At 42.4% G+C, this 20,761-nt stretch overlaps 1 protein-coding gene across 8 annotated transcripts in view; it reads right to left on the reverse strand.

The window, feature by feature from the left end:
• The window catches only part of akap13 (A-kinase anchoring protein 13), a 396,122-nt gene that overhangs the window by 90,408 nt on the left and 284,953 nt on the right, over window positions 1-20,761 (reverse strand). For 7 of the 8 annotated variants that reach the window (XM_069912032.1, XM_069912031.1, XM_069912029.1 and 4 more), the window contains 5 exons: window positions 19,337-19,399; window positions 15,183-15,378; window positions 13,313-13,397; window positions 3,052-3,088; window positions 2,032-2,167 (listed from right to left, as the gene is read on the reverse strand). In XM_069912032.1, the coding sequence (XP_069768133.1) occupies window positions 2,032-2,167; window positions 3,052-3,088; window positions 13,313-13,397; window positions 15,183-15,378; window positions 19,337-19,399 (517 nt within the window). The remainder of the gene's footprint in view (window positions 1-2,031; window positions 2,168-3,051; window positions 3,089-13,312; window positions 13,398-15,182; window positions 15,379-19,336; window positions 19,400-20,761) is intronic. The other variant, XM_069912033.1, reaches the window with a different exon arrangement.

Raw genomic sequence — 20,761 nt, forward strand, 5'->3', positions numbered from 1 at the left:
TTGGAGAACAGCCCAAACAATGACTTGGAAATTACTCATGAGGTTGTTCAGGGCAAATGGCACTCAACAAGAACAATACAGTACAAATCTTGGAATGAAACACAGAAGTCTGCCGACGCTGTGATTGCAATTAAAAACACAGAAATGCTGGAGGAACCCAGCAGGTCTCGCTGTGTCCAAAACAAGCAAAGACCTTCTTCATATCTTACAGAAGGGCTCAGGGCCGAAATGTTGATGTTACCTCCTACAGATACTGTGTGATCGGCTGAGTTCCTCCAGCATTTTTATTTTTGTTTTTACTATTTGGATCTATTCCTCTAGTCCTGTAACGTCATCCCGGTCAATATCTGGCCTAATTCTCCATTGAAAAATATATCATTAACCTCAGGCACTCCCAATAGCAAATCCTTGCTTGTTTGAGCTCCACTGTCTGCAAGTATTTCTGCTCTCACGTTATCGTCACAATCCAGGACACAATTCTCGCTAGATTCTCAGTACAAATATATTTTCGGATCCTTGCATTGCAGGGTGACTTTAAAACAGATGCACAGCACTGCACAGTGTACTTTGAATGTGACTTAACCAGTAATTGTTCACCATTTCATTCACTTCTTGGCAACTTTGTGCCCACAAACACAAAATCTAAAGCACTACATGCCCTTCTGTGTGTCATTATTGAACCCACATTTAGAACATGACAGCACAGAAACAGGCCCCTTCGGCCCTTCTAGTCCATGCCAAACTATTTTTCTGCTGAGTCCCTCTGAACTGCATCCAGTCCGTAGTCCCCTCCCCCATCCATGTACCTGTCCAAATTCTTCTTAAATGATAAAATTGAGCCTGCATTCACCACTTCAGCTGGCAGCTCGTTCCACACTACCACCACTCTGCGTGAAGAAGTTCCCCCTAATGTTCCCCCTGAACATCCCCTCTCACCCACGTCTTCAGGTTTGTATTTCACCTACCCTCAGTGGAAAAAGCCTACATTCACTCTGTCGATTCCCCTCATAATTCCGTACATAAATCTCGGCATTCTTTCAATCTTATTGATATTTTTCTTGGTCTTAAGTGACCAGGAAAAATACCACTTTCTGTGAATTTGAACTATTAATCCACACCTTACTATCTCTTAAAATGGATGCACCCAATTATGTACTGCCTCACATAACTGCTTTAAACTGTGTCTGCCTCACATATGGCCATCCTCCTAACCTCCTGAAGACTTAGCAATTCACTCCTGCTTCGTGCAAACTTCTATAGAATGATTTTTGTATTCAGTGGGAAATAACCCGGGAAGGACTTTAGATGTGTTTTAAAAAAAATGCAAAGGATTCCACTTCCTTCACCCAACAATACATCACAAGAAGAATCCAATAGCATAAGCAAACTCTTTGCTGGGAACGAAATAATGAGTTAACATGAACTGACTGACTCACACAGCACTGGAGGAGGAGCTGGCGTGTGGTGGGGGGGGGGGGGCGGGGGGGAGAGAGGAAAGGAGCTGGGAAAATGACGTAGATACATCTGAAGATGGCAGAAGGCTCTTTAACATTTCTTAACAATTAAATTGAGACATATGCTCAGTTATTCACTTCAGCTGCAACCATCCAGCAGCATTTTTAAAAAGCAAATCCATACAAACACTTTGAAACCAACAATGAATATGAAATAGCAAATCCAATTAGAAAAAGAAATGTTTCTTGCTGGTGGTCGTGAACAGTATAAAGACGTCCAGCTGCTTAGCAGTGCTAGATTAAATACAACCACCACCATTTCTGATTACAGAGCAACTCCGGAATTTAATTTTTAAACATTAATTTAAAATTATGAGTCCACACCACACAATTTACACCACATGAACCTACACCCCAGTAAGTTTTTAAAGGGTGTGAGGAAACCAGAGCCCTTGGAGAAAACCTGGCTCTCTTGCATAACAGAGACAGGGCTTTTGAGCAAGAATGTTCTCACAGGATCTCCACCCTGACCTGGAAGATGCCAGCAGAAAGAAGAGGACACCTTCTCAGTACATACCTTGTTCTTGTGCTTTCCACTTGACATTTTGTTTTTGATGTAACTGAAAGTCCGAGACACTTTAGTGCTGCTTTTTCCTTCCAGATCTTTCCTTGTAGGACTTGGCGGCACTTGGCTGTTATCCTCCTCGGAGATGCTGCAAAATTAAAGCACAGAGAATTGTTTAAAATGACATTTAATTCAAACTTCACTAAGTAATTTCTATGCTGCGTTAATAATCATTAGGGCCAACAAGCTGTATGGATGTACTGTGGAATGAAGAGTGTACACTCAGAGAGAAGGAAACGCTTTTTATTCGGGGGAGCCTGATGGTCGTGAGGATAAGGAGGGAATTGAGGTAACAGGTATAAATTGTAGCAATAACCAATCTTCTGGAGCAGTGATCCCCAAACTTTTTTGGTGATGCCCCCCCCTCCACCCAAGGAATTCTGCTCAAAGTTTATAGGCCCCCTTCCCTGTGAAGTCATTTAATTAGTTTCTTCAGTACTTCTCTCCAATGGACGAGGAAAAAAACATAAAGTATATTTTATGATTTCAGTCTGAGCCCCCCTCCCTCAATGGGAGGGGCAAAGTGCCCTCCCCCGTTGAGAACGGTGGTGCTGGAGGATGGTCTTTCGATCCAGATTCTTGCATCTTGGGGTCTTCACATTCCGCCCCCCCCCGATCTGGTCCCGAGGAGGCAGAAGTGTAGTGAACACCGCTACTGTCCCCAGGATGAACGAGGCTACGGGAAGTCACGTTGCCAATCCATCATCCCGGCAGAAATCGATGGCACGCTTAAACAAAGGGATCGCGATGAGAGAAGGTACGGAGTGAACTTGTGGGAGATGGGTGAATGATAGTTATAATTCACTTTCTCTCCAGGTACACACATTCACATGCAGAATGGCCACAATGATACAGCAGAGTTGGGACATAAAAGAAGTAAAATATGCATCTGAATTCCCGTTTAAATTCCAATCAGGATGAACTGCTTTTAACAAATCTAATGTACAAACAAAAAAAATTGGAGTCACTCACCTCTGACCAAGAGAACTAATGGTGGATGATCTTAAATCTGGAAAATAAAGGTTCCAGAGTTAATTTCTTGGTGGTTTTAAAAGTGCTGAAATTAGAGGCATCTTCAGACTCGTTGACACAGGAAGAGAAGCTGGGCATAGAGAAACTGAGCTGGAAGAGTCTGCCCAACATGTGCGCACACGATCGGAGATCACACCCTTAGTTATTGCTTTATCCACATTCTGAAGATGCGGTAAAAAAATCATGGACATTTGGGCAATGCTCTATTTTTAAAAAATGGCTGATACTCATTGCTTCCCAGGCAAGAAGAAGCTTTATACACAGATTGTCCTGTAAATACCTCACTGATACTCTTTAAATTCAGCCCCCGTGAAATGGTGCAAGAACAACCACCTGAGTCTCAATGTGATAAGACAAAGGAGATGATCGTGGACTTCAGGACCAGGGACGACTACCCTCCACTACACATCATCACTCAGTAATGGAAGAGTAGGGAGCACCAAGTTCCTCAGACTCCACTTAAGATGTAACCTATCATGGACACACACATCTCCTCACTTGTCAGGAAGGTGCAACAATGACTGCACTTCCTGAGAAGGCTGAGGCAGGCAAGGCTACCGGCCACCATTATGTCAACCTTCAACAGGAGCTCCAGCCAGAGTGTCTTGGCCGGCAGATTCGCAATGTGGCCTGGTTGCTATAGGGCACTTAATCCGCAGGACCATAAGAGCGGCAGAGAGGATCACTGTGGTCTCCTTTGATTGACATGATCTATTGGGATTGTTGTCTGAAGAGGATGCACAAAATGATTGACCCCCTACCGCCCAGCACACTGCAACTTTCAGCTAACCCCATCAGGAGAGAGATACAGGAGAATCTGAGGCAGAACCACGAGACCGAAAAACAGCTTCTTCCCACGGGCAGTGAAAACACTGAACAATGAATGAACTGCTCATGCAAACCCTCTGAGATGCCACCATTTATTTAACAATATTATTTATTTTTATTTATATAATTGTACTGCCATATGCATTGTTTTGGTACCAAGGATGCTGATTCATCATGTTGTATTTGTAAAATTGGATGATAATAAACCTGAACTTGATTTTTTTAAAAGATTGATTCATAGAACATAGTGCATTCTAGAGTTTTGTGTGGAGTTTTCAACAATGTTCTTGGGAGGGCAGCAAAGTTTATTGCACTGATTCCTGTGATGGCAGGACTGATGAATGAGAAGCAGCTAAATTATATATTCACTAGAATATAGAAAAACCAAAAGGGAAAACAGAGAAACCTATAAATTTTAATCAAGGATAGACTAGACCAGATAGGAAGAGGATATTTATTCCCAATGGCTAGAGGGTCCAGATCCTGGGATCACAGCCTCAGGATGTGGCTTATGCCAGTTGGAACTGAGATGAAGGGAGAGCGGAGTGTCGGAATTCTCGCAGGAAGCCGTTAAGTACATATGAAAGGGTTAGATGAATTTCTGATGGGATCAAGGAATATGGGGAAAGACTGGAACAGAGCATTGGAGCAGATAGGTATTATGGGCTGGGTGCAGATCAGTGGGACTAGGCAATAAAAATGGTTCGGCACAGACTAGAGGACCTGAGGTGGCCTGTTTCTGTGCTATAATTGTTCTATGGTTCTATGTTCTATAATCAACCTTCCATCATATTGACTGGTGGTGCAGATCCAAAGGCATTTACCCTTCAATATTTGCATGTGGGCGTGCATTACAGTAGTTCGTTTGATTAAAAAATGTCACGGCTGGGGACCTCCACATGATGATGCCAGCAGGATAAGTTGATGTCGATTTTGTCCTGGTCAAACGTGTTCTAATCTAGTGATCCCCTATCTTGCACCATCTGCATGGACTTGACTCCAGATTCAGTTTTCCAGATTTTTACCAACCCCAACATTTTATTTAGAAGCTCCAAGTGCATTTATGGTTGCATTTGGTTGAGAAAGGTCGCCAACATCCCCACTTTCTCAGCGCAGGACGGGAGCTGCTCTGCTCAGGATGAGCAAAAGCTGCAGAAGGTAGTAACAGCAGCTCAGGATATAACACAAGCTTCCCTCCTGTCCCTGGACTCCATCTACATCTCCTGCTGCTTCCTGGGAATGGCAGCCAACAGACTGGAGGGTCCATTGCTCCCTGGTCACACTCTCTTTTCACTTATCTCATCGGGGACAAGGTTCATCCTGCATCACCAGCTTAAAGACACGTTCTTCCCTGCAGCCAGTGGGCTCCTGAATGAACAACTTAGCAGTTTCCTCATACATCTGTGGATGGGCTCTCACTTGGTGCCAGTCTTTTCATTGTGTAAGTTTTACAAAAAAAGCTGTATGAATGTTAAAGATAACCTGTTTGCAGAAGAACCCTTCTCACCATACGAGGTATTTTGAAAAAACTTAAATATACATGTAATCAGGGAGGTTGCAATTGATTAATTGAAAGATGGCAGGTTTAATATGCTTGCATCACTCCACATGGGCCTGATATGGCAAAGGAAGGCAGAGGGGGATTTAGGGTGGGTACAAATACTCAAACCTCTCAGGGCTAGAGTATTTGAGCACTGAAATTAATCTAAGTTCCCATCCCAACAATGTGATATCTCCAAGCTATTATAGTACTTGAATTGAATTTAGTAGAAATAGCAAAGGAGGATTTCAGAGCTTAAAACTGTATAACTATCTCATTTGAATTCACGGGGAGTTCTTTGAGGAATGACACAGTTTAATCTACATTAAACAAGACCTTACTTCAAGTACTACTTTGATAGCAAAGTATTTTGGATCTCTGTTAAAGGATGTGGTGGGCAACCACACAGCAGTTACTCAGTGACTGGAGCCACTGCCTCATGTCGGGTGTAGTCTGGTTCTTAGGTGCTATCTTTACGGAGTGAGCATGTTCTCCCTCTGGGTTTCTGCTGGATGTTCCAGGTTCCTACCATGTCCCAAAGACCTGTGAATTGGTAGTACGTTAGTTCACCATTGATGATTGTCCCAAGGGTGTAGGTGAGTGGGAGAATCTGAGGAGAATGTAGAGAGAATTTTTTTTTTAAAAGGGGTTAATGCACAATAATGTCACTGGGTGGTTGTTGATTGGCAGAGACAGTGGACTGAAGAGTCTGCCTTGATGTTGGATCTTCTTGCTAAATAGTCCTGAGACACAATGACTGCTATTCCACTCCTCAGATTCTTGATCTATGTGCAAGGATTTTTAAAAAATTACTCGTTCAGTTGATTTTTTTAAAAAAATGAAGTAACTATTTTGTGACCTACACCTGGAAGCAAACTTCTGTGGAAACTATCACATCATTTCTTACACATTAAGAGCTTCAGAAACTCAAGGAAACCAATAATGAGATGCATCTAATTTACACGGAGAACAAAGTGAATCAGCAAGTAGCAACACAGGAAGGGAAAGAGGAAGGCAATGTGCAAAGCAGCACATCTGTGGATTAAAGTCCCCTAATATCTCTACAGTTAAATAAATTTAAAAAATTTGAAAGGAAACGAGTGAGGAGAAGTAGAGAGGAGTGACAGCCAAGAGAGGAGGAGCATGTCACAGAAGCTGAGCCTGAAGGTCCAGAGGAGTTGCTTCTTCATCTGAGTACTGTCCACACTGCAAGGAAAATCTTGGGAAGACCTTCCTGGGCTTGGAAAATCTGCGTGGACAGAAGTTCTGGGCCAGTTAAGCTGCAGAAAGATTGCCTACTTACAAAAACAAAAGAGAATCTATGATGGTTGAAGACCATCAAATTCATACCACCCCTCATGCAAACGCAAGTTCAGCACTGACCAGTCCAACATATGTACAAATTTTAGCCATGCCTGCTCAGTTCTGCATCGTGCACACTTACTGCCTACAAATTAATATCCACACCGTGAATTGGAGTGCAACTTTTATTATTTGTTTATTTTCCTGAAAGGTTTTTTTTAAACCCTGTATGGTTTATTCAGAGATCTGTCTAAATTATTAAAACATTAATTTTTTTCTTGCACTAAATGAAACTGAATATTTCTCATTTAATATTATTTTATATTTATATTATAAAGATATGTGCTGCAGAGGTCAACCTCTTGCGAGAGCTGGCATGGTGATATTTGATGAAATATTATATGGATACATTGCAATTCCAATATACGTCCATTCCGAGATATGACCGGTCGGTCAGAACGGAACACGGACGCAAGTTAAGGAGTACTTGCACTTGAAGCAAGGTCACTTGAATGGTAGATTAAACTGTGTTACTCCTTGAAGAACACCCTCGAATTCAAATGACATAAGGATATCTGTCTTGGCATATTGTGTAATTTAATGTATACTATTGTAGTTGGTTTCTCTTACCTGGTGCAATTAAACAGGTCTACGAGAATATCTGTGCATCTGTACATTGTGTTTATGTGTGAGACTATAAGCACTCATTAGACATTATAGATCTGAAACAGATCAGTAGATTCTACAGGAAAACTCAAGGTATCTTTATCCACAGGCATGGGAATATTTTTCTCCCAAGTCATTTCCATAACGATTGTGTTCCATAACTGCAGTTTGTTTGTCGTTTATTCGTTCACATATTCCAGGCTGACTTGACCCCCACAATCTGCCCAGCTAGAAGAGACATGAACACATACCTTTATCACAAATCCATGGCTGACAACAAAACCATGATAAGTCAAGGAGTTCAACTGGGTTTGCTCAGTCCAAGAGGATTTGTATCACAGGGAAAAATAGATATGAATTTATTGGCCTTTTAAATTGCACTGGTCATTTTGGACTGTTACAAATTGTTTTCCAAGCAATTAATTTCTTTTGAATTGTCAGTATTTTTGTCATGCTGGAAATATAACAACAAATTTGTGGATGACAGTTTTCCATAAATCACAATCGATCTGTGCTTTGGTGATAATGGTTGAGGAATCGCTACGGTTGATTTAACGGTTAGTGCAATATCTTTACAGCGCCAGCGATCTGGTCCCAGGTTTGAATCCCCCGCTGTCTGTAAGGAATAGGCTTCTAACATGTTGTGAATAAAATTTAAATTTGCATCCTCAAAAGAGACACTCTATTCCAAGCTGTTGTGGGAAGCAGACGACAGAAAATAAAGGTTGTGTAGAAGGTTGCTTGAAAAAAAAACACAGCACTCCCACTGATTGGAAATCTCCTGCCCGTGATAGGTCAAAGAGGAGGAGAACATCAGTGCTGTGGACTGGCAGCAAAGTGCTGTGGACTGGCTAGAAAAAGCACAGCATTTCACCAGCTACCCACTGAACTTCCCCTACCTTGCTCACTGTCCATGGGAGGGTCAGTCAGTACTTCTCGCATTGATCCCACCAAACCTAAGTGGAAGCAAGTCAATTTCAACCCCACTGTGGAACCACCGAAAGAGAAAAGAAAGATATAACTGCTGCTCTGGACAAGTCCCACCACCTTTACATCACAGAACATCAGGGTCGCTGTGAAAAGGAATGGGTAAGTCGCCACAGCATTTCCATTCTTGTCTTGACTACAGATCAGAAAAAGGAAGTCATTATAATTAGAATGTGACTGGTTCAGCTCTGCATAAATTTCTGCACAATTTCCCAAGAGTATACTTCACATCATAACATGATGTGAAGCAACAATGCTGTCATAGACTATCAGGCCTGATTAAACACCCGAATTGTTTTATCACCATTCATTGACTGCAATCAAAGGCTGTAGACTGCTGTAAGGAGTCAAGACTAGCTGACTGACCAGGTATTGGAAATGGTACGCGAGGGGGTGCTGGAGGCTTCCTGATCATATCAGAGGTTTGGATCTGGAGCTCGCGTCGCCGATGATTTGGTCTGAAGGTCGTGTGGCTGCAGAGGATGCGGGTGCACTGGAGGTGAAACCATGGTCTTTAAGTGACGCTGGGGAGTGACTCTCTTTTGTTTCTTTTTCTCTGGCTGTAAGAGGCGCTGGGCAATTTCTGCTGATAGCGAATCTTTGTCTTATGGTAGACTAAAGGAAAGTTCGGTTTTATGACATGGCTATAAAGTAATCTGTCCTCAGCAAACATTCAGGCATTCTTCTCAGCAGCAGTTGCTGAACAGTTATTTAAGGCAGTAATATTAACTAAACGTTTCCTTCTTTAGGTCTAGGGGTAATCGGAATCTCCCCAAGGTCAGCAAACTGAATATAGAAAAGGCATTATTTATAATTTTGTATTCCTGATTTGTTTCTCCTCTATGAGCCTCATCTTGTAAAACAAACTATTAATCTTCAACATTTCCTTTCTTTTGAAGTTAACTTGATGAGTGAATGATTTCAGGCTGGATATGGGGAAACTGTAGACTAAATGAGCTAGTTCAGTGCCTGGCTAAGTTCTAACTTTAACCTTGCGTTCCCCAAATCAAACTTCAGATCAAACTCAGGTGGATATCTGATATTGCTTTTTTTTTCCCCAGCGAACCATTTTGTGGTAAAAGACATTGAATGATGAGATTTTTATTGCTAAGTAACCAACCAAGCTGGAACAAAATGGAGCTTCTTGAACTGGAAGTTTCCAAGAACTCTCCCTTAGTGTGAGATGTTAGCAAATTGAAAATCCATCAATAAAAGAATGTACAAATAATTTTGGAGGATCTGATACAGAGGAAAGTTTGCAACCTTTGACAAGAACAAATTAAGCTAAACTAAAGGAAACCATTCTACACAAAAGGAAGCAAATTCAATGCATATTTTTTCTCTTGGAAAATAAATTACTTAAACCCAATAGAACATCCATGAAACACAATTTCGCAGAACTAAAGATGGACATGTATCCAGGAGTTTAACTCAATTGGCATATCTCAACCTTATTCCTTGGGCTTGCCAAATTGTTGAGGACCCCAACTACAACTGCTCCCATCAGGACAGAGATACAGGAGAGTCAGAGCTAGAATTAACAGGCTGATAAATAGTTTCTTCCCACGGGTAGTGAGAATGTTGAATGACTGAAATGAACTGCTCACGCTAACCCTCCTTTTTATTAAATTATATATATATATATATACACATATATATATATATTTGCGTGTGTATCGTTTGTCAGTATGTGTGTTGTGCCTGGATGTGTGTTTTCAAGTTTCTGCACCGAGGACCAGAAATCATTGTTTCTTCGGGTTGTACTTGTACAGATGATAATAAACTTGAACTAGATTTATAAAGGAACAAAGGTAGATCCAGAATTATATGCCAAGATTTACTTACTATCTGACTCATCATCTCCTGAAGAATCAAGGGAAAAGAGAGTTTTAGACTTAGGAAGGAGTGGAGAGATAGTCAAGAAAAAGGAGATTCTCTTCCTGGGCTTGGCCCTCCTGGGTCCTGTTAACAGTAGAATTAGATCATGCATTTTACTAAAAGAAAGCCTCCTGTTCCTCCACAACACACTAAGTAGCAAGGATGCGTGCAATTAACTACTTTAATTACTAATTGTAAAGAGCGAGAGAACAGTTTGAGAAACCATGTCTAGATGACACTTCAAAATATCTTCTGATTAGATTTTTAATATCAGCTGAATTGTTCTGGGTAACGGTCCAATTGGAGAAGGGTCGAAGCCAATTTGTCCAACAGTCTCCTCCACAGGAGGTATGATTCACAATTTCATCAGGGCTGGGTCAACAAAGTCCATTCTCTCATTCATCCTTATCGAAAGAAGCGTTGCCATTTGGATTTTAGTAAAGCAAATTAGGAGGGCACGTAAAAATGTGAGATTACATCAACTTGAATCGTGAAATTTAGGTTTACTTGTTGACAAGCTTGGCTTGATCATCTCCATTGTGCAATTTGGTGTGAATGGCAGTGTTGCAACCAGTTAAATAAAGGATCTGAGTGTATTGGACAAAGACCTTCTGGTTACAGTTCTAAGATATCCATCTATAATGTTGGCTATTACCTTGTCAGTGCTGTGACATGAATGAAACTCAAACAAAATTCGATAAATATTAATGCAACTAAATATCCCATAAGGGTTTGGGGAAAGGAGTGGAACACGGTTTAATTAAACGATGAGCGTATTATCAGCATTAACACGGTCTCTTCAGGACAAATGGGATCTTCCTTTGCTTTGTAGTTCTCCAGTTCTTTGGTAGCTGGACTGCAAAGTGGATTTACATTTGACATTAGAAATCTGGAAAGATCCAACTTTTCAGTTCAATTCTCCCAAAGAAGCATTTTCCAACCCTTCATTACTGAAGGATGGGGAAGATTTTTGTACGAGTTGCTCCCTCAGCCATCTCTTTCAAAGTGCTAACTTCTTTACAAATTCATTAAACTGTACCCAAAGCCTCAGATTCTCATTATTCAAACTTGTGCAACTTTAGCTCCAAGTCTGCATAAATCTTTTCAGGAAAAAAACCAAACGGGCTCATCTTTTTCCAAAGGAAATGGTTAGGCCTCAGTGCCATTCTTGGAGCAGGCAGCTTTACATTCATTATTCAATCAATACTCGAAACAATCTGCTGTCTATGTTTTCAAACTTCCCCGACAATGTGGGTTGAACTTTTTTACCACTATTTTTAGCACCTTTGAAAGGCTATGTTCCTGTCACTTCAAGTTCCTGCAGTAAATTAAACCAAATCGCTGCTGCCTGCAAGTGATCCAGATCCCTGATTTCCCTGCATATTCATGGCATCAATCTAAAATCCACTTCACCACTACCATTATATCTTCCTCCTGGTAGCCCATTCCAGTCACTGACTACTCTGTGAAAAGGTCTTGGCTAACACATCTCCCCGAAACTTTCCTCTGGTGTTTGACATTCCCATCCTTCGAATTGACTTCCCTATCTCTGTGTGCAGAGAGCAAGGCTTGCTCAGTGGATGTCTAGCACTAGTAAATACCCAGAACTAGACTGGAGCAACCATGCTCAATCTCTTTTTTTCCATATTCCACCCCCCCACCAAGGATACTGCTCCCAAGTTTATGAGCCCACTTCTCTGTGAAGCAGTCAAATTCAGTTGGTTTCTTCTGTATTTCTCTCCCACTGTCTACATTTTTAAAAAAATTCATGATTTCAGTCCGTGGCCCCCGCCAAATGTGCTGTGGTCCCTGGGGTGGGGGTTATGACCCTCGTTGAGGATGGCTGGTGTACAACATAGATCAGTTCAACATTGGAACAGGCCTATTCGCCAATTATGGCGTCAAATTAAACCAAATCGCTGCTGCCTGCAAGTGATCCAGATCCCTGATTTCCCTGCATATTCATGGCATCGATCTAAAATCCACTTAACCATTACTATTATATCTTCCTCCTGGTAGCCCATTCCAGGCACTGACTACTCTGTGAAAAAGTCTTAGCTAACACGTCTCCCTGAAACTTTCCTCTGGTGTTTGACATTCCCATCCTTTGAACTGACTTCCCTATCTCTGCCTCTCATTGTTGGATAAACTTCTGTCAGTTCTCTCCCCAACCTCTGTCAGTCCAGAGAAAACAACCCAGTTTGTCCAACCTCTCCTCATAGCTCATACCCTCAAATCCAGCAACATCCTGGTAAATATTTTCCACATGAAACACGAAAGCCTGCAGACCCTGTGATTGTAATAAAAACACACCGAGATGCTGAAGGAACTCAGTTGATCTTTTCAGTGTCCATAAAAAGCCAAGACATATTGCCGGCATTTCGGGCCTGAGACCTTCTTCAAGAGGAATAAGCAAAGGATCTTCCGCACCCTTTTCAAAAGCCTCCACATCCCTCCTGCAATGGGGTGACCAGAAATGCACCCAATACTCCAAGTGCAGCCTAGACCTGAGGTTGACGTACAGCTGATAGAATTAACCTTTGCCATCTTGAGACAGCTTTCTGAAGTGTACGAGGTTAATGCTGTTCATTTGTTTGTACTCCCTGGTTCTGAGATGGAAGTGGTTTCCTTCTTGCCCCAATCACTGATTCTAATTTCTGACCAAGCCAACCATTGAACCAAGGATCTCACAAGTTGAACAAAAAACATTCAGGACTAAACATTTACACACTATTGGTTTAATTTGGCTCGAGGGTGGTGAGAGGAAAGGTTAAGGTGTTTATTTTTGAAGTGCCAACTCTGACACAACATGGACCTGCAGATGCATATAAAGTAGGACTATGAGTAGACACACACAGGATGATAAAATGGGGAAAATCAAAACCGTTTGCAGGAGGACATGCGTTTTTAACTAAAGCAATGATGTGCATTTCCACTCTTGCTGGTTCTCTACACATGCACATTATTTTGTCCAGCCAATAAAACTTGGTGAGTACTCACTGTCTGCGCGTGGAGGGCTGATCACTTGGAGCGAAATGGATTTTGTTAGCAGGGGAGCAGAATGTAGCTGTGGTCTGGCCAAATTCTGTAGGGAAACAACACGCTTTTACTTTTAATAATCTTAATCCTGCGTAGTCATCAACAAATTCTTCAACTCCCATAAGTTAATATTAACTGCAACAGCACGGTTGGCCTAGCAGTCAGTGTAACGCCTTTACAGCGCCAGCGATCGGGACCGGGGTCTGTAAGGAATCTGTATGTTCTCCCCGCGTCTGCCTGGGTTTTCCCCGGAGTTCCAGATTCCTCCCACCATTTGAAACGTACCAGGCGTGTAGGTTAATTGGGTGTAAATTGGGCGGCATGGGCTATGGGCCTCAATGGCATGTTACAGTGCTCTTTGTCTAAATTTAAAAACTCTCTACACCCCCTAATAGACTGACAGTGAGAGAATGTCACTGTGTCAATCTGGCATGACAGCTATGTAAAACACAGCCCCTGTTAAAATAGTAGATGAAGTCATTCAATTGTGATATAAATGCCCCTCTGCAACAACTCTGAAGAAAGTGGTATTAATAGTTTCAACAAATAATGCAGAACTATGACAAATAGAATTTAAAAAAAATTAGGTCATTGGTTTCAAACTAAGGAGGTGCAAGAGAGGACTTAGTAAACAGTTAAAAGCTAGAGGTCCAAAGGAACTCGAAGGATTCTTGCTTCTGGATAGGAATAGAAAATAATTTTAAAAACTAATGGAATAATGTCTGTGCATAAGAATGAGAAGTAGTGAACAAATGAAGTGATACAAATTGTACCACTCAGTGTAGAGAGCACGGTTCTGGACAATACATCTTGGGATGGTTATACCAGCCTTGGAAAGAGTGCAGTCATCCAGAATGATATCAGGATTTCAAGGGTTAAACAATGATGGGAGGATTGTATAAGGCCAAAGGATCAGCATCTTCTTCTGCAAGGACAACAAGAGGCAGGCAATCAATGCTGCCTTTGCTTGTAAATCTACATCTGCTTGACGAGTATTCACAATTGAAATGCAGTTGTAATGACCTGAAACCTATTTCGGTTAAGGAGTAATTTGATTCGAGTTTTCAAGAAATTAAGGGAAACAGATAAAGTGTACCTGTTGGTTGGACAGATACGATCTAAAAATTAAAGGCAATCTTTCAGGCCTGTGAATTATTTTTAGATGCAGTGTGTGACACAAACAGCTATTGTTACTACACTAATGGCTGGTTTTAAATCTGAGTTTTCTTTTGTTAACCTAAGACGTTGAGTGATTTGGGGAAAAGGCAGGTGTCAGGAAAGAAATCAGAGACTAACAGGCTCTCAGTGAAAATCATGAGTGGGGTCGGGGGAAGTAAGTTTGCTTTCTGTTCAGACACTAACACAATTCAAAAGTTCTTTGTTGAACTTGAAGTCCTGTTGGACATCCTTGGCCTGTGAAGCACTGGATGTAAAATGGCTCTGTTTTTGTTTGAGGACGCATGTCCTGCTCTCGGTTTTAAATAGCATATCCTGATAGGGATGTCACTTTGCCACCCTGTGCTAAAATTTATCAGACCCTGAGTCAATGAGCACGGTTAGGGTAGCAGTTAGCACAAGGCTATCACAGCGCCAGCAAACCAGGTTTGAATCCGGTGCTGTCTTTAAGGAGCTTCTCCTCGTGTCTGTGTAGGTTTCCTCTGGGCACTCCGGTTTTCCCACTTTTCAAAATGGGTGGGTTTATCGGTTAATTGATGTATTTGGGTGTCATGGCCTGGAAGGGCCTGTTACTGTGCTGCATTTCTAAATTTAGAATTTAAATTTAACATTTTTTATAGTGATTGGCAGCCAGTTGCATCAAACACCACGTTACCGGGTTATCAAACACGCTGCCCTCGCTGTGGTCTGACTCCAGCTCTTCCTCAGTCAGCGAGACGAGTGAACCACGTTCATCGGTGCAGACCACTGGGGCTCGACGAGGGTCCCGGGATCCCTGAAGAACCGACTCCATCATGTGTGGTGGTTCCTTGGTCACCTCACTGCTAGCCGTCAGTCCTTCCAGGCTGTAACTGAACGCACAAGGACAGGTTCAAGTGGCGTCATTACTGGTACACGCTTGGAAAGCAACAAAGGTAACCCTCACAATGTACCTCCTCCTCAAGGTGACTAAAAACACAGCAATTATTTGTCTCCAAATCGTTCATTAAGCAGGATTAAAAATATGCAATTCATTTTCAACAACTTTATTAAACAGAATCAATTTGAGGCTAAGAGAGAAAATGACATTGATATGAGATACAGGGCTCTCACAGAGCCGTGGGCATTGATGGCTTCTTAATTGCTTCAGGGGTTTGGATCTAGGAGCTAAAGAGGCTGACCTGGATGCCTCACTGATGGACCGGACAAGAGGGCCAAGAGATTAAGGTGGCACAGGAGGCAGGGGCACAAGATCAACGGGCACTCGAAGTTTCTGAAGGGACTTAGTTTTGCTTCTCTTTTTGGTCTTGATCAGAGTGCAACACTAGTGGCACGTCTTTGGGTGTCTTTACGGGGCAAACAAATAGAAAAGATTTTTGAGTTTCTTGGGTACGTGACAATACACGGAATTGAGATTATCAAAAGAGTGGATGGGAGGAATTTGGTTAATGCAAATAGCTTTAATGTGTGTTCGACAATAGTGAATTTGCCAATGTTCAGTGCAAAGGAATATAGAAAAGAGGGTTTGTTGCATTAAAACAAAAGCATTTATGGGATGGGTCCATCCCTGCCAAACCTGGCATTTAGTGCCAAGAATTACCACCTTTGCTCTTTCTGAGGGTGGGCATAAAATCACGTATGACCAAACTGGTTAATGGCAACGCTCCTGAAGAGGTGATGGCAGCACTTATGAAGCATTTCGGTAAGCATGTGAATCCTCAGGCCCTGGAAGACCATATGCAGGTTAATGTTGTGGATCCATACAATGGCCGGTATGCACATTGAGGGCTGAAGGGCCTGCTTTGGTGCAGTACAACATTGTTCAGTGTTTCCCTTCGATGCAGAAATGCCGCTGATGCTGTCACGATGTATCGGCAGAGCATGAAGACCACTGTGACAAACCGCACTTGGACCCACAACTGGACAGTGGCCTACTTTATTCTTTTCCAGATGCCAGCTGACCTGCTATATTTCTGGCATCCAGCTCTGACTGAAGAAAGTTGTGTTTCTTTTGGCACAGCAGGCAGGAGAGAGAGAAAAAAATTAATTATTATGAACGATTTAGAGAAAAAATATTTTACATTACTTTTGCGTGGGAAAAGTGTAGAACAGTGATTAGTATCAAGATTAGTGTCACTACCCTGAGACCTGAAGGAATTCAAGTTTCAGTTACAAAAGCACATTTAACACCAACTCTCTTGATGCATCAGAGGTCTGGAGAAGCTTCATGAAGCATCTTTCATGTGTAACCACATTGCGCACCTCTGCTCACATCTAACGGGCAATCAAGACATTTTGTTGAAAATGTCAGTGTGTCCATGAGACGTGACACATGAAGATTGACAGTCTGTCGATGGACCAGGAAGCATTCCCAAAATAAAAGTGCAAGGCGACTCAGTAAAAGTCCTCCGTACAAACCAATTTTAATTTAAATTTAGACATACAGCACGGTAACAGGCCCTTCTGGCCCACAGGCGACCCAAATACTCCAATTAACCTACAATACGTTTAGAATTACTTCAAGATGTAATTAAAAAAAAATTAGACATACGGTGTGGTAACAGACCTTTATGACCCACAAATGCATTTTGCCCAATTTAGACCCCATTACCCTCGGTATGTTTTTTCAACGGTGGGAGGAAATTAGAGCCCCAGAGAAAACCCACACAGACACGGGAAGAACGTACAAACTCCTTGCAGATAACAAGGGATTCGAACCCTGGTCTGGTCCCTATAGCTGGCTCTGTAAGGCATTGCGCTAACCATTACGGCAACTATGCAGTGGGTCACCAGGATTGACCAAGAGCCAGCCATCACCCTCACTGCTCTCTTCCTCCAGCTATACATTGCCATAAATCATGGAACAAGCCCTTCGACCCAACTTTTTCCGACCAAATTGGCCTTCTGGGTTGGTCCCATTTGCCTGTAGAGTACAACTCCAATTATCCGAAATGGTCGGGATTAGGCCTGTGTCAGAAAAAAGTTTTTTTCGGATAAATGGCCATTTTTTAAAAACAGCCCAGTAGCAACAGCAAATCACTGGTATCAATGTTTAAACAACAAACAACAAGGGAAGGTGTTTTATGCATTAAAATAATGTTTCATTCTCCCCCCCCACAAAAATGCTGGCCGTTGTCGATCACCGAGATGAACCCAACACAGCCGCTGATCACCAAGTCCACCCAAACACCGCTGCCAATCCCTGACATGAACCAATCGCTGCCATTGATCCCCGGGGTGCCTCCCCGGCCTAGTAGAACACTCACTGGCGAGTCGGCAGATTCCTGTCTTCCCAGTCACCAGAGCTCCTGACGCCGGAGTCCCACCTCCGAATCCTCCCCTGGGCCTATCGCACACACACACACACCAGGGAATTAGGCTGAGGGGAAGATTTGGAGTCGACGCCCAGTGTGCCAAGGATAGGAGGGGAAGGGAGGGAATGCCAATGCACCTGAGGTCCCGCTCCTGCCGGGGAGCCCAAGGTCCCACTCCTGCCTGGGAGGCTGGTCTCTTTGATGATGCCGGGAAATGCTGGTCCCATTTGCCTGTGTCAGTCCTTCCTGCCTACATATCTGTCCAATTATATTTGGAATGTTGTAGCTGCATCTATAGCTTCCTTTGGCAGCTCATTCCAGATATGGACCACCCTCTCAGTGAAACAATTGCCCCTCATGTCCTATTTGAATCTCTCCTCTCTCACCTTAGGCCAATAAAAGATTGGTGTTGCCATTATGCAAAGCCGAGACCATGATTATGACCTTTCACAAAAACAGCTGATGTGCCCCTGTCTCCTTCACAGAATCCGCACCACTGCTTTCCCCATGGGGGAAAAAGTGAAATATCCTTATGAGAATTTCACCTCATTCTCATATTGAGAAAAACATTGCGATTATCTAAATAGACTGATCTCTTCTAGTTGGAGGGAAAAAAGAGAAAAAAGCCCCCCCCCCCATACTAATCTAATCCCTCCCACTAAACATGGTCACCAGCAAATAAACTGTAAAGAATCGAGTGTCAGCTCTCGGACATCGGATAGAAAACGCCCAGAGCACCAAATGATGATCATAGCCCATGAATGGGCCCCAGATCTTGTCAAATTCAACCTTGATCTCTTTAACATTAGATCTAATTTTCTCCAAACTCCTGGTGCACATAAGTTACTGCTCTGCTGTCTTCCCATCTCATCTGGGCCATCAATGAAGTAAAAGCTGCTCTTCTTTTTTTTTTGAGTTGAATTTAAGGAAATCTTGAAGCCCCTCCAAATCTTAACATGGTCTGGGAAAAGGCAGCACGGTCAGCCTTCATATAATCGGTTTAAATAGCGGTTAGTGCGACACTATTACAACGTCGACAACCTGGGTTCGAATCCAGCTCTGTCTCTAAGGAGTTTGTATGGTCTACCTGTGCCTGCGTGGATTTCCTCCAGGTGCTCTATCTTTCCCCCACCTTACACAGGTTTAGTAGCTATTGGTTAGGGTGCATTTTGGAGGCCTGGACACAATGGTTGGAAGGGTCTGCTACCATCTTATCTCTCTAATTTAAAAAAAAATCCCATAGATTGAAAGACAAAATCAATTGATTGAAAATATTTCTTTCCTGTCGATTCAATTGTGCACAACTTAACTCAAAAGCTTTTCTTCGGTGTGTTCAAGGAGCCACAGATTTGCTGGGGCACCATTGGGCTGCTTTGGGTTTTGCAATTTTATTTACAGATTGTCATCTTGAGAGCCACCCAGAATGAAATTCCTCACTCTCCCCAGCTCTCCACTTCAAACTCACAAGAAATAAGTGACAGCTGTACGGTCCGGAGAGATCCGGTGTCGTTCCTACCTTTTGGAACTAATGTCACAATCTGTGACAGAGGGCTGCTTCTCAGAAGGACACCAACTCAGACTAGAAATAAGAGGAGAAAGATCAGAAGAAGGAAGGAAACAACAAGAGAAAAGATGAACAAATGCAGGAAATTTCAGGCGAAAGCTTCATGCAGTGTCATCAAACCACATTCAAGATGGGACGCTAATAAAGCACCTTTATTCAGGAAGCTTTTCAAGTTCCCCGAGTTGGTTAAAAATACTCCACAAAATGACCTTTTTTAGCTTTAAAAAAAATTTTAACCCTGAAACATGTTCAAGAACATGTTGGAAAATTTGCCTTATTTTTATTGCAAAATACCTAGTGGATTACTATTAGAATGTCAACCAGGCACTTTTCCTGGAAAGATGACTAAGCAATCACAAAACACCCTGCTGGAGGAACTCAGCAGGTTGTGCAGATTCAGTGGGTCCACGGTGTAGAACCGTGGATGTTTCAGGCCAAAACCTTCCATCGAGATTCTCTCATTCATGGTGAGCAGGTCTAGCCCAGCCATTCTCAACAGGGGTCCTATGGCTCCCTCTAGGGTCCACAGCACATTTAAGGGGGACTAAAAGCATGAAATAGTTAATTTTGTTTAATATAGTTGTTAGGAAAGAAATACAGGCAGTCCCTGGGTTACAAACGATATCTGTTCCTAAGTTTGTCTTTAAGTCGAATTTGTAGATAAGTCGGAACAGGTACATATGGTTCCTATTTAGCATCAGTTAGTCAAATGTCTTAGTATATAGCTTTGGAGGGATGGTTACCAGGGTAAATAAGAGAAAAATTTAAGCCTAATAGAAAGTTACACCCTGAACACAGTGTTAACGACAACGTGATCTGACTTAAAATAGCAGACAGCATTCTCTTTCCTCGAGCCGATGAACCGCTGAAGCCGTGTATACCCGTTCTTAAGTACAAGTTGTCCGTAAATCGGACGTTCTTAACCCGGGGACTTACTATACAGAAGAAACAACTAAACTTGACTGTTTCACATGGAAGGAGCCCATCAACTTTGAGCAGAGTCCGAAGGTTTAGAATGCCTGTTCTGGACCACGAATGTTCATAACATCCATTGCTTATTAACAAAATGGAGAGAGTGTAGAGGAGATTTACAAGAATGTTTCCTGAGTTTCAGGGTTTGCGTTACAGGGAAAGGTTAAACAGGCTAGGATTTTACTCCCTGGAGTGTAGAAGATTCTGGGGTGATTTGATAGAGGTATTTAAAATTATGAGGGGGACAGATAGAGTAAATGTGGACAGGCTTTTTTCCAGTGAGAGTGGGGCAGATTCAAACAAGAGGACATGGATTGAGATTGAAGGGAGAAAAGTATAGGGGAAACATGAGGGGGAATTTCTTCACTCAGAGGCAGAGGGAATGTGGAATGAGCTTCCGGCCAA

Source organism: Narcine bancroftii, chromosome 14 (assembly GCF_036971445.1).
Source record: "Narcine bancroftii isolate sNarBan1 chromosome 14, sNarBan1.hap1, whole genome shotgun sequence".
Classification (NCBI taxonomy): Eukaryota; Metazoa; Chordata; class Chondrichthyes; order Torpediniformes; family Narcinidae; genus Narcine; species Narcine bancroftii.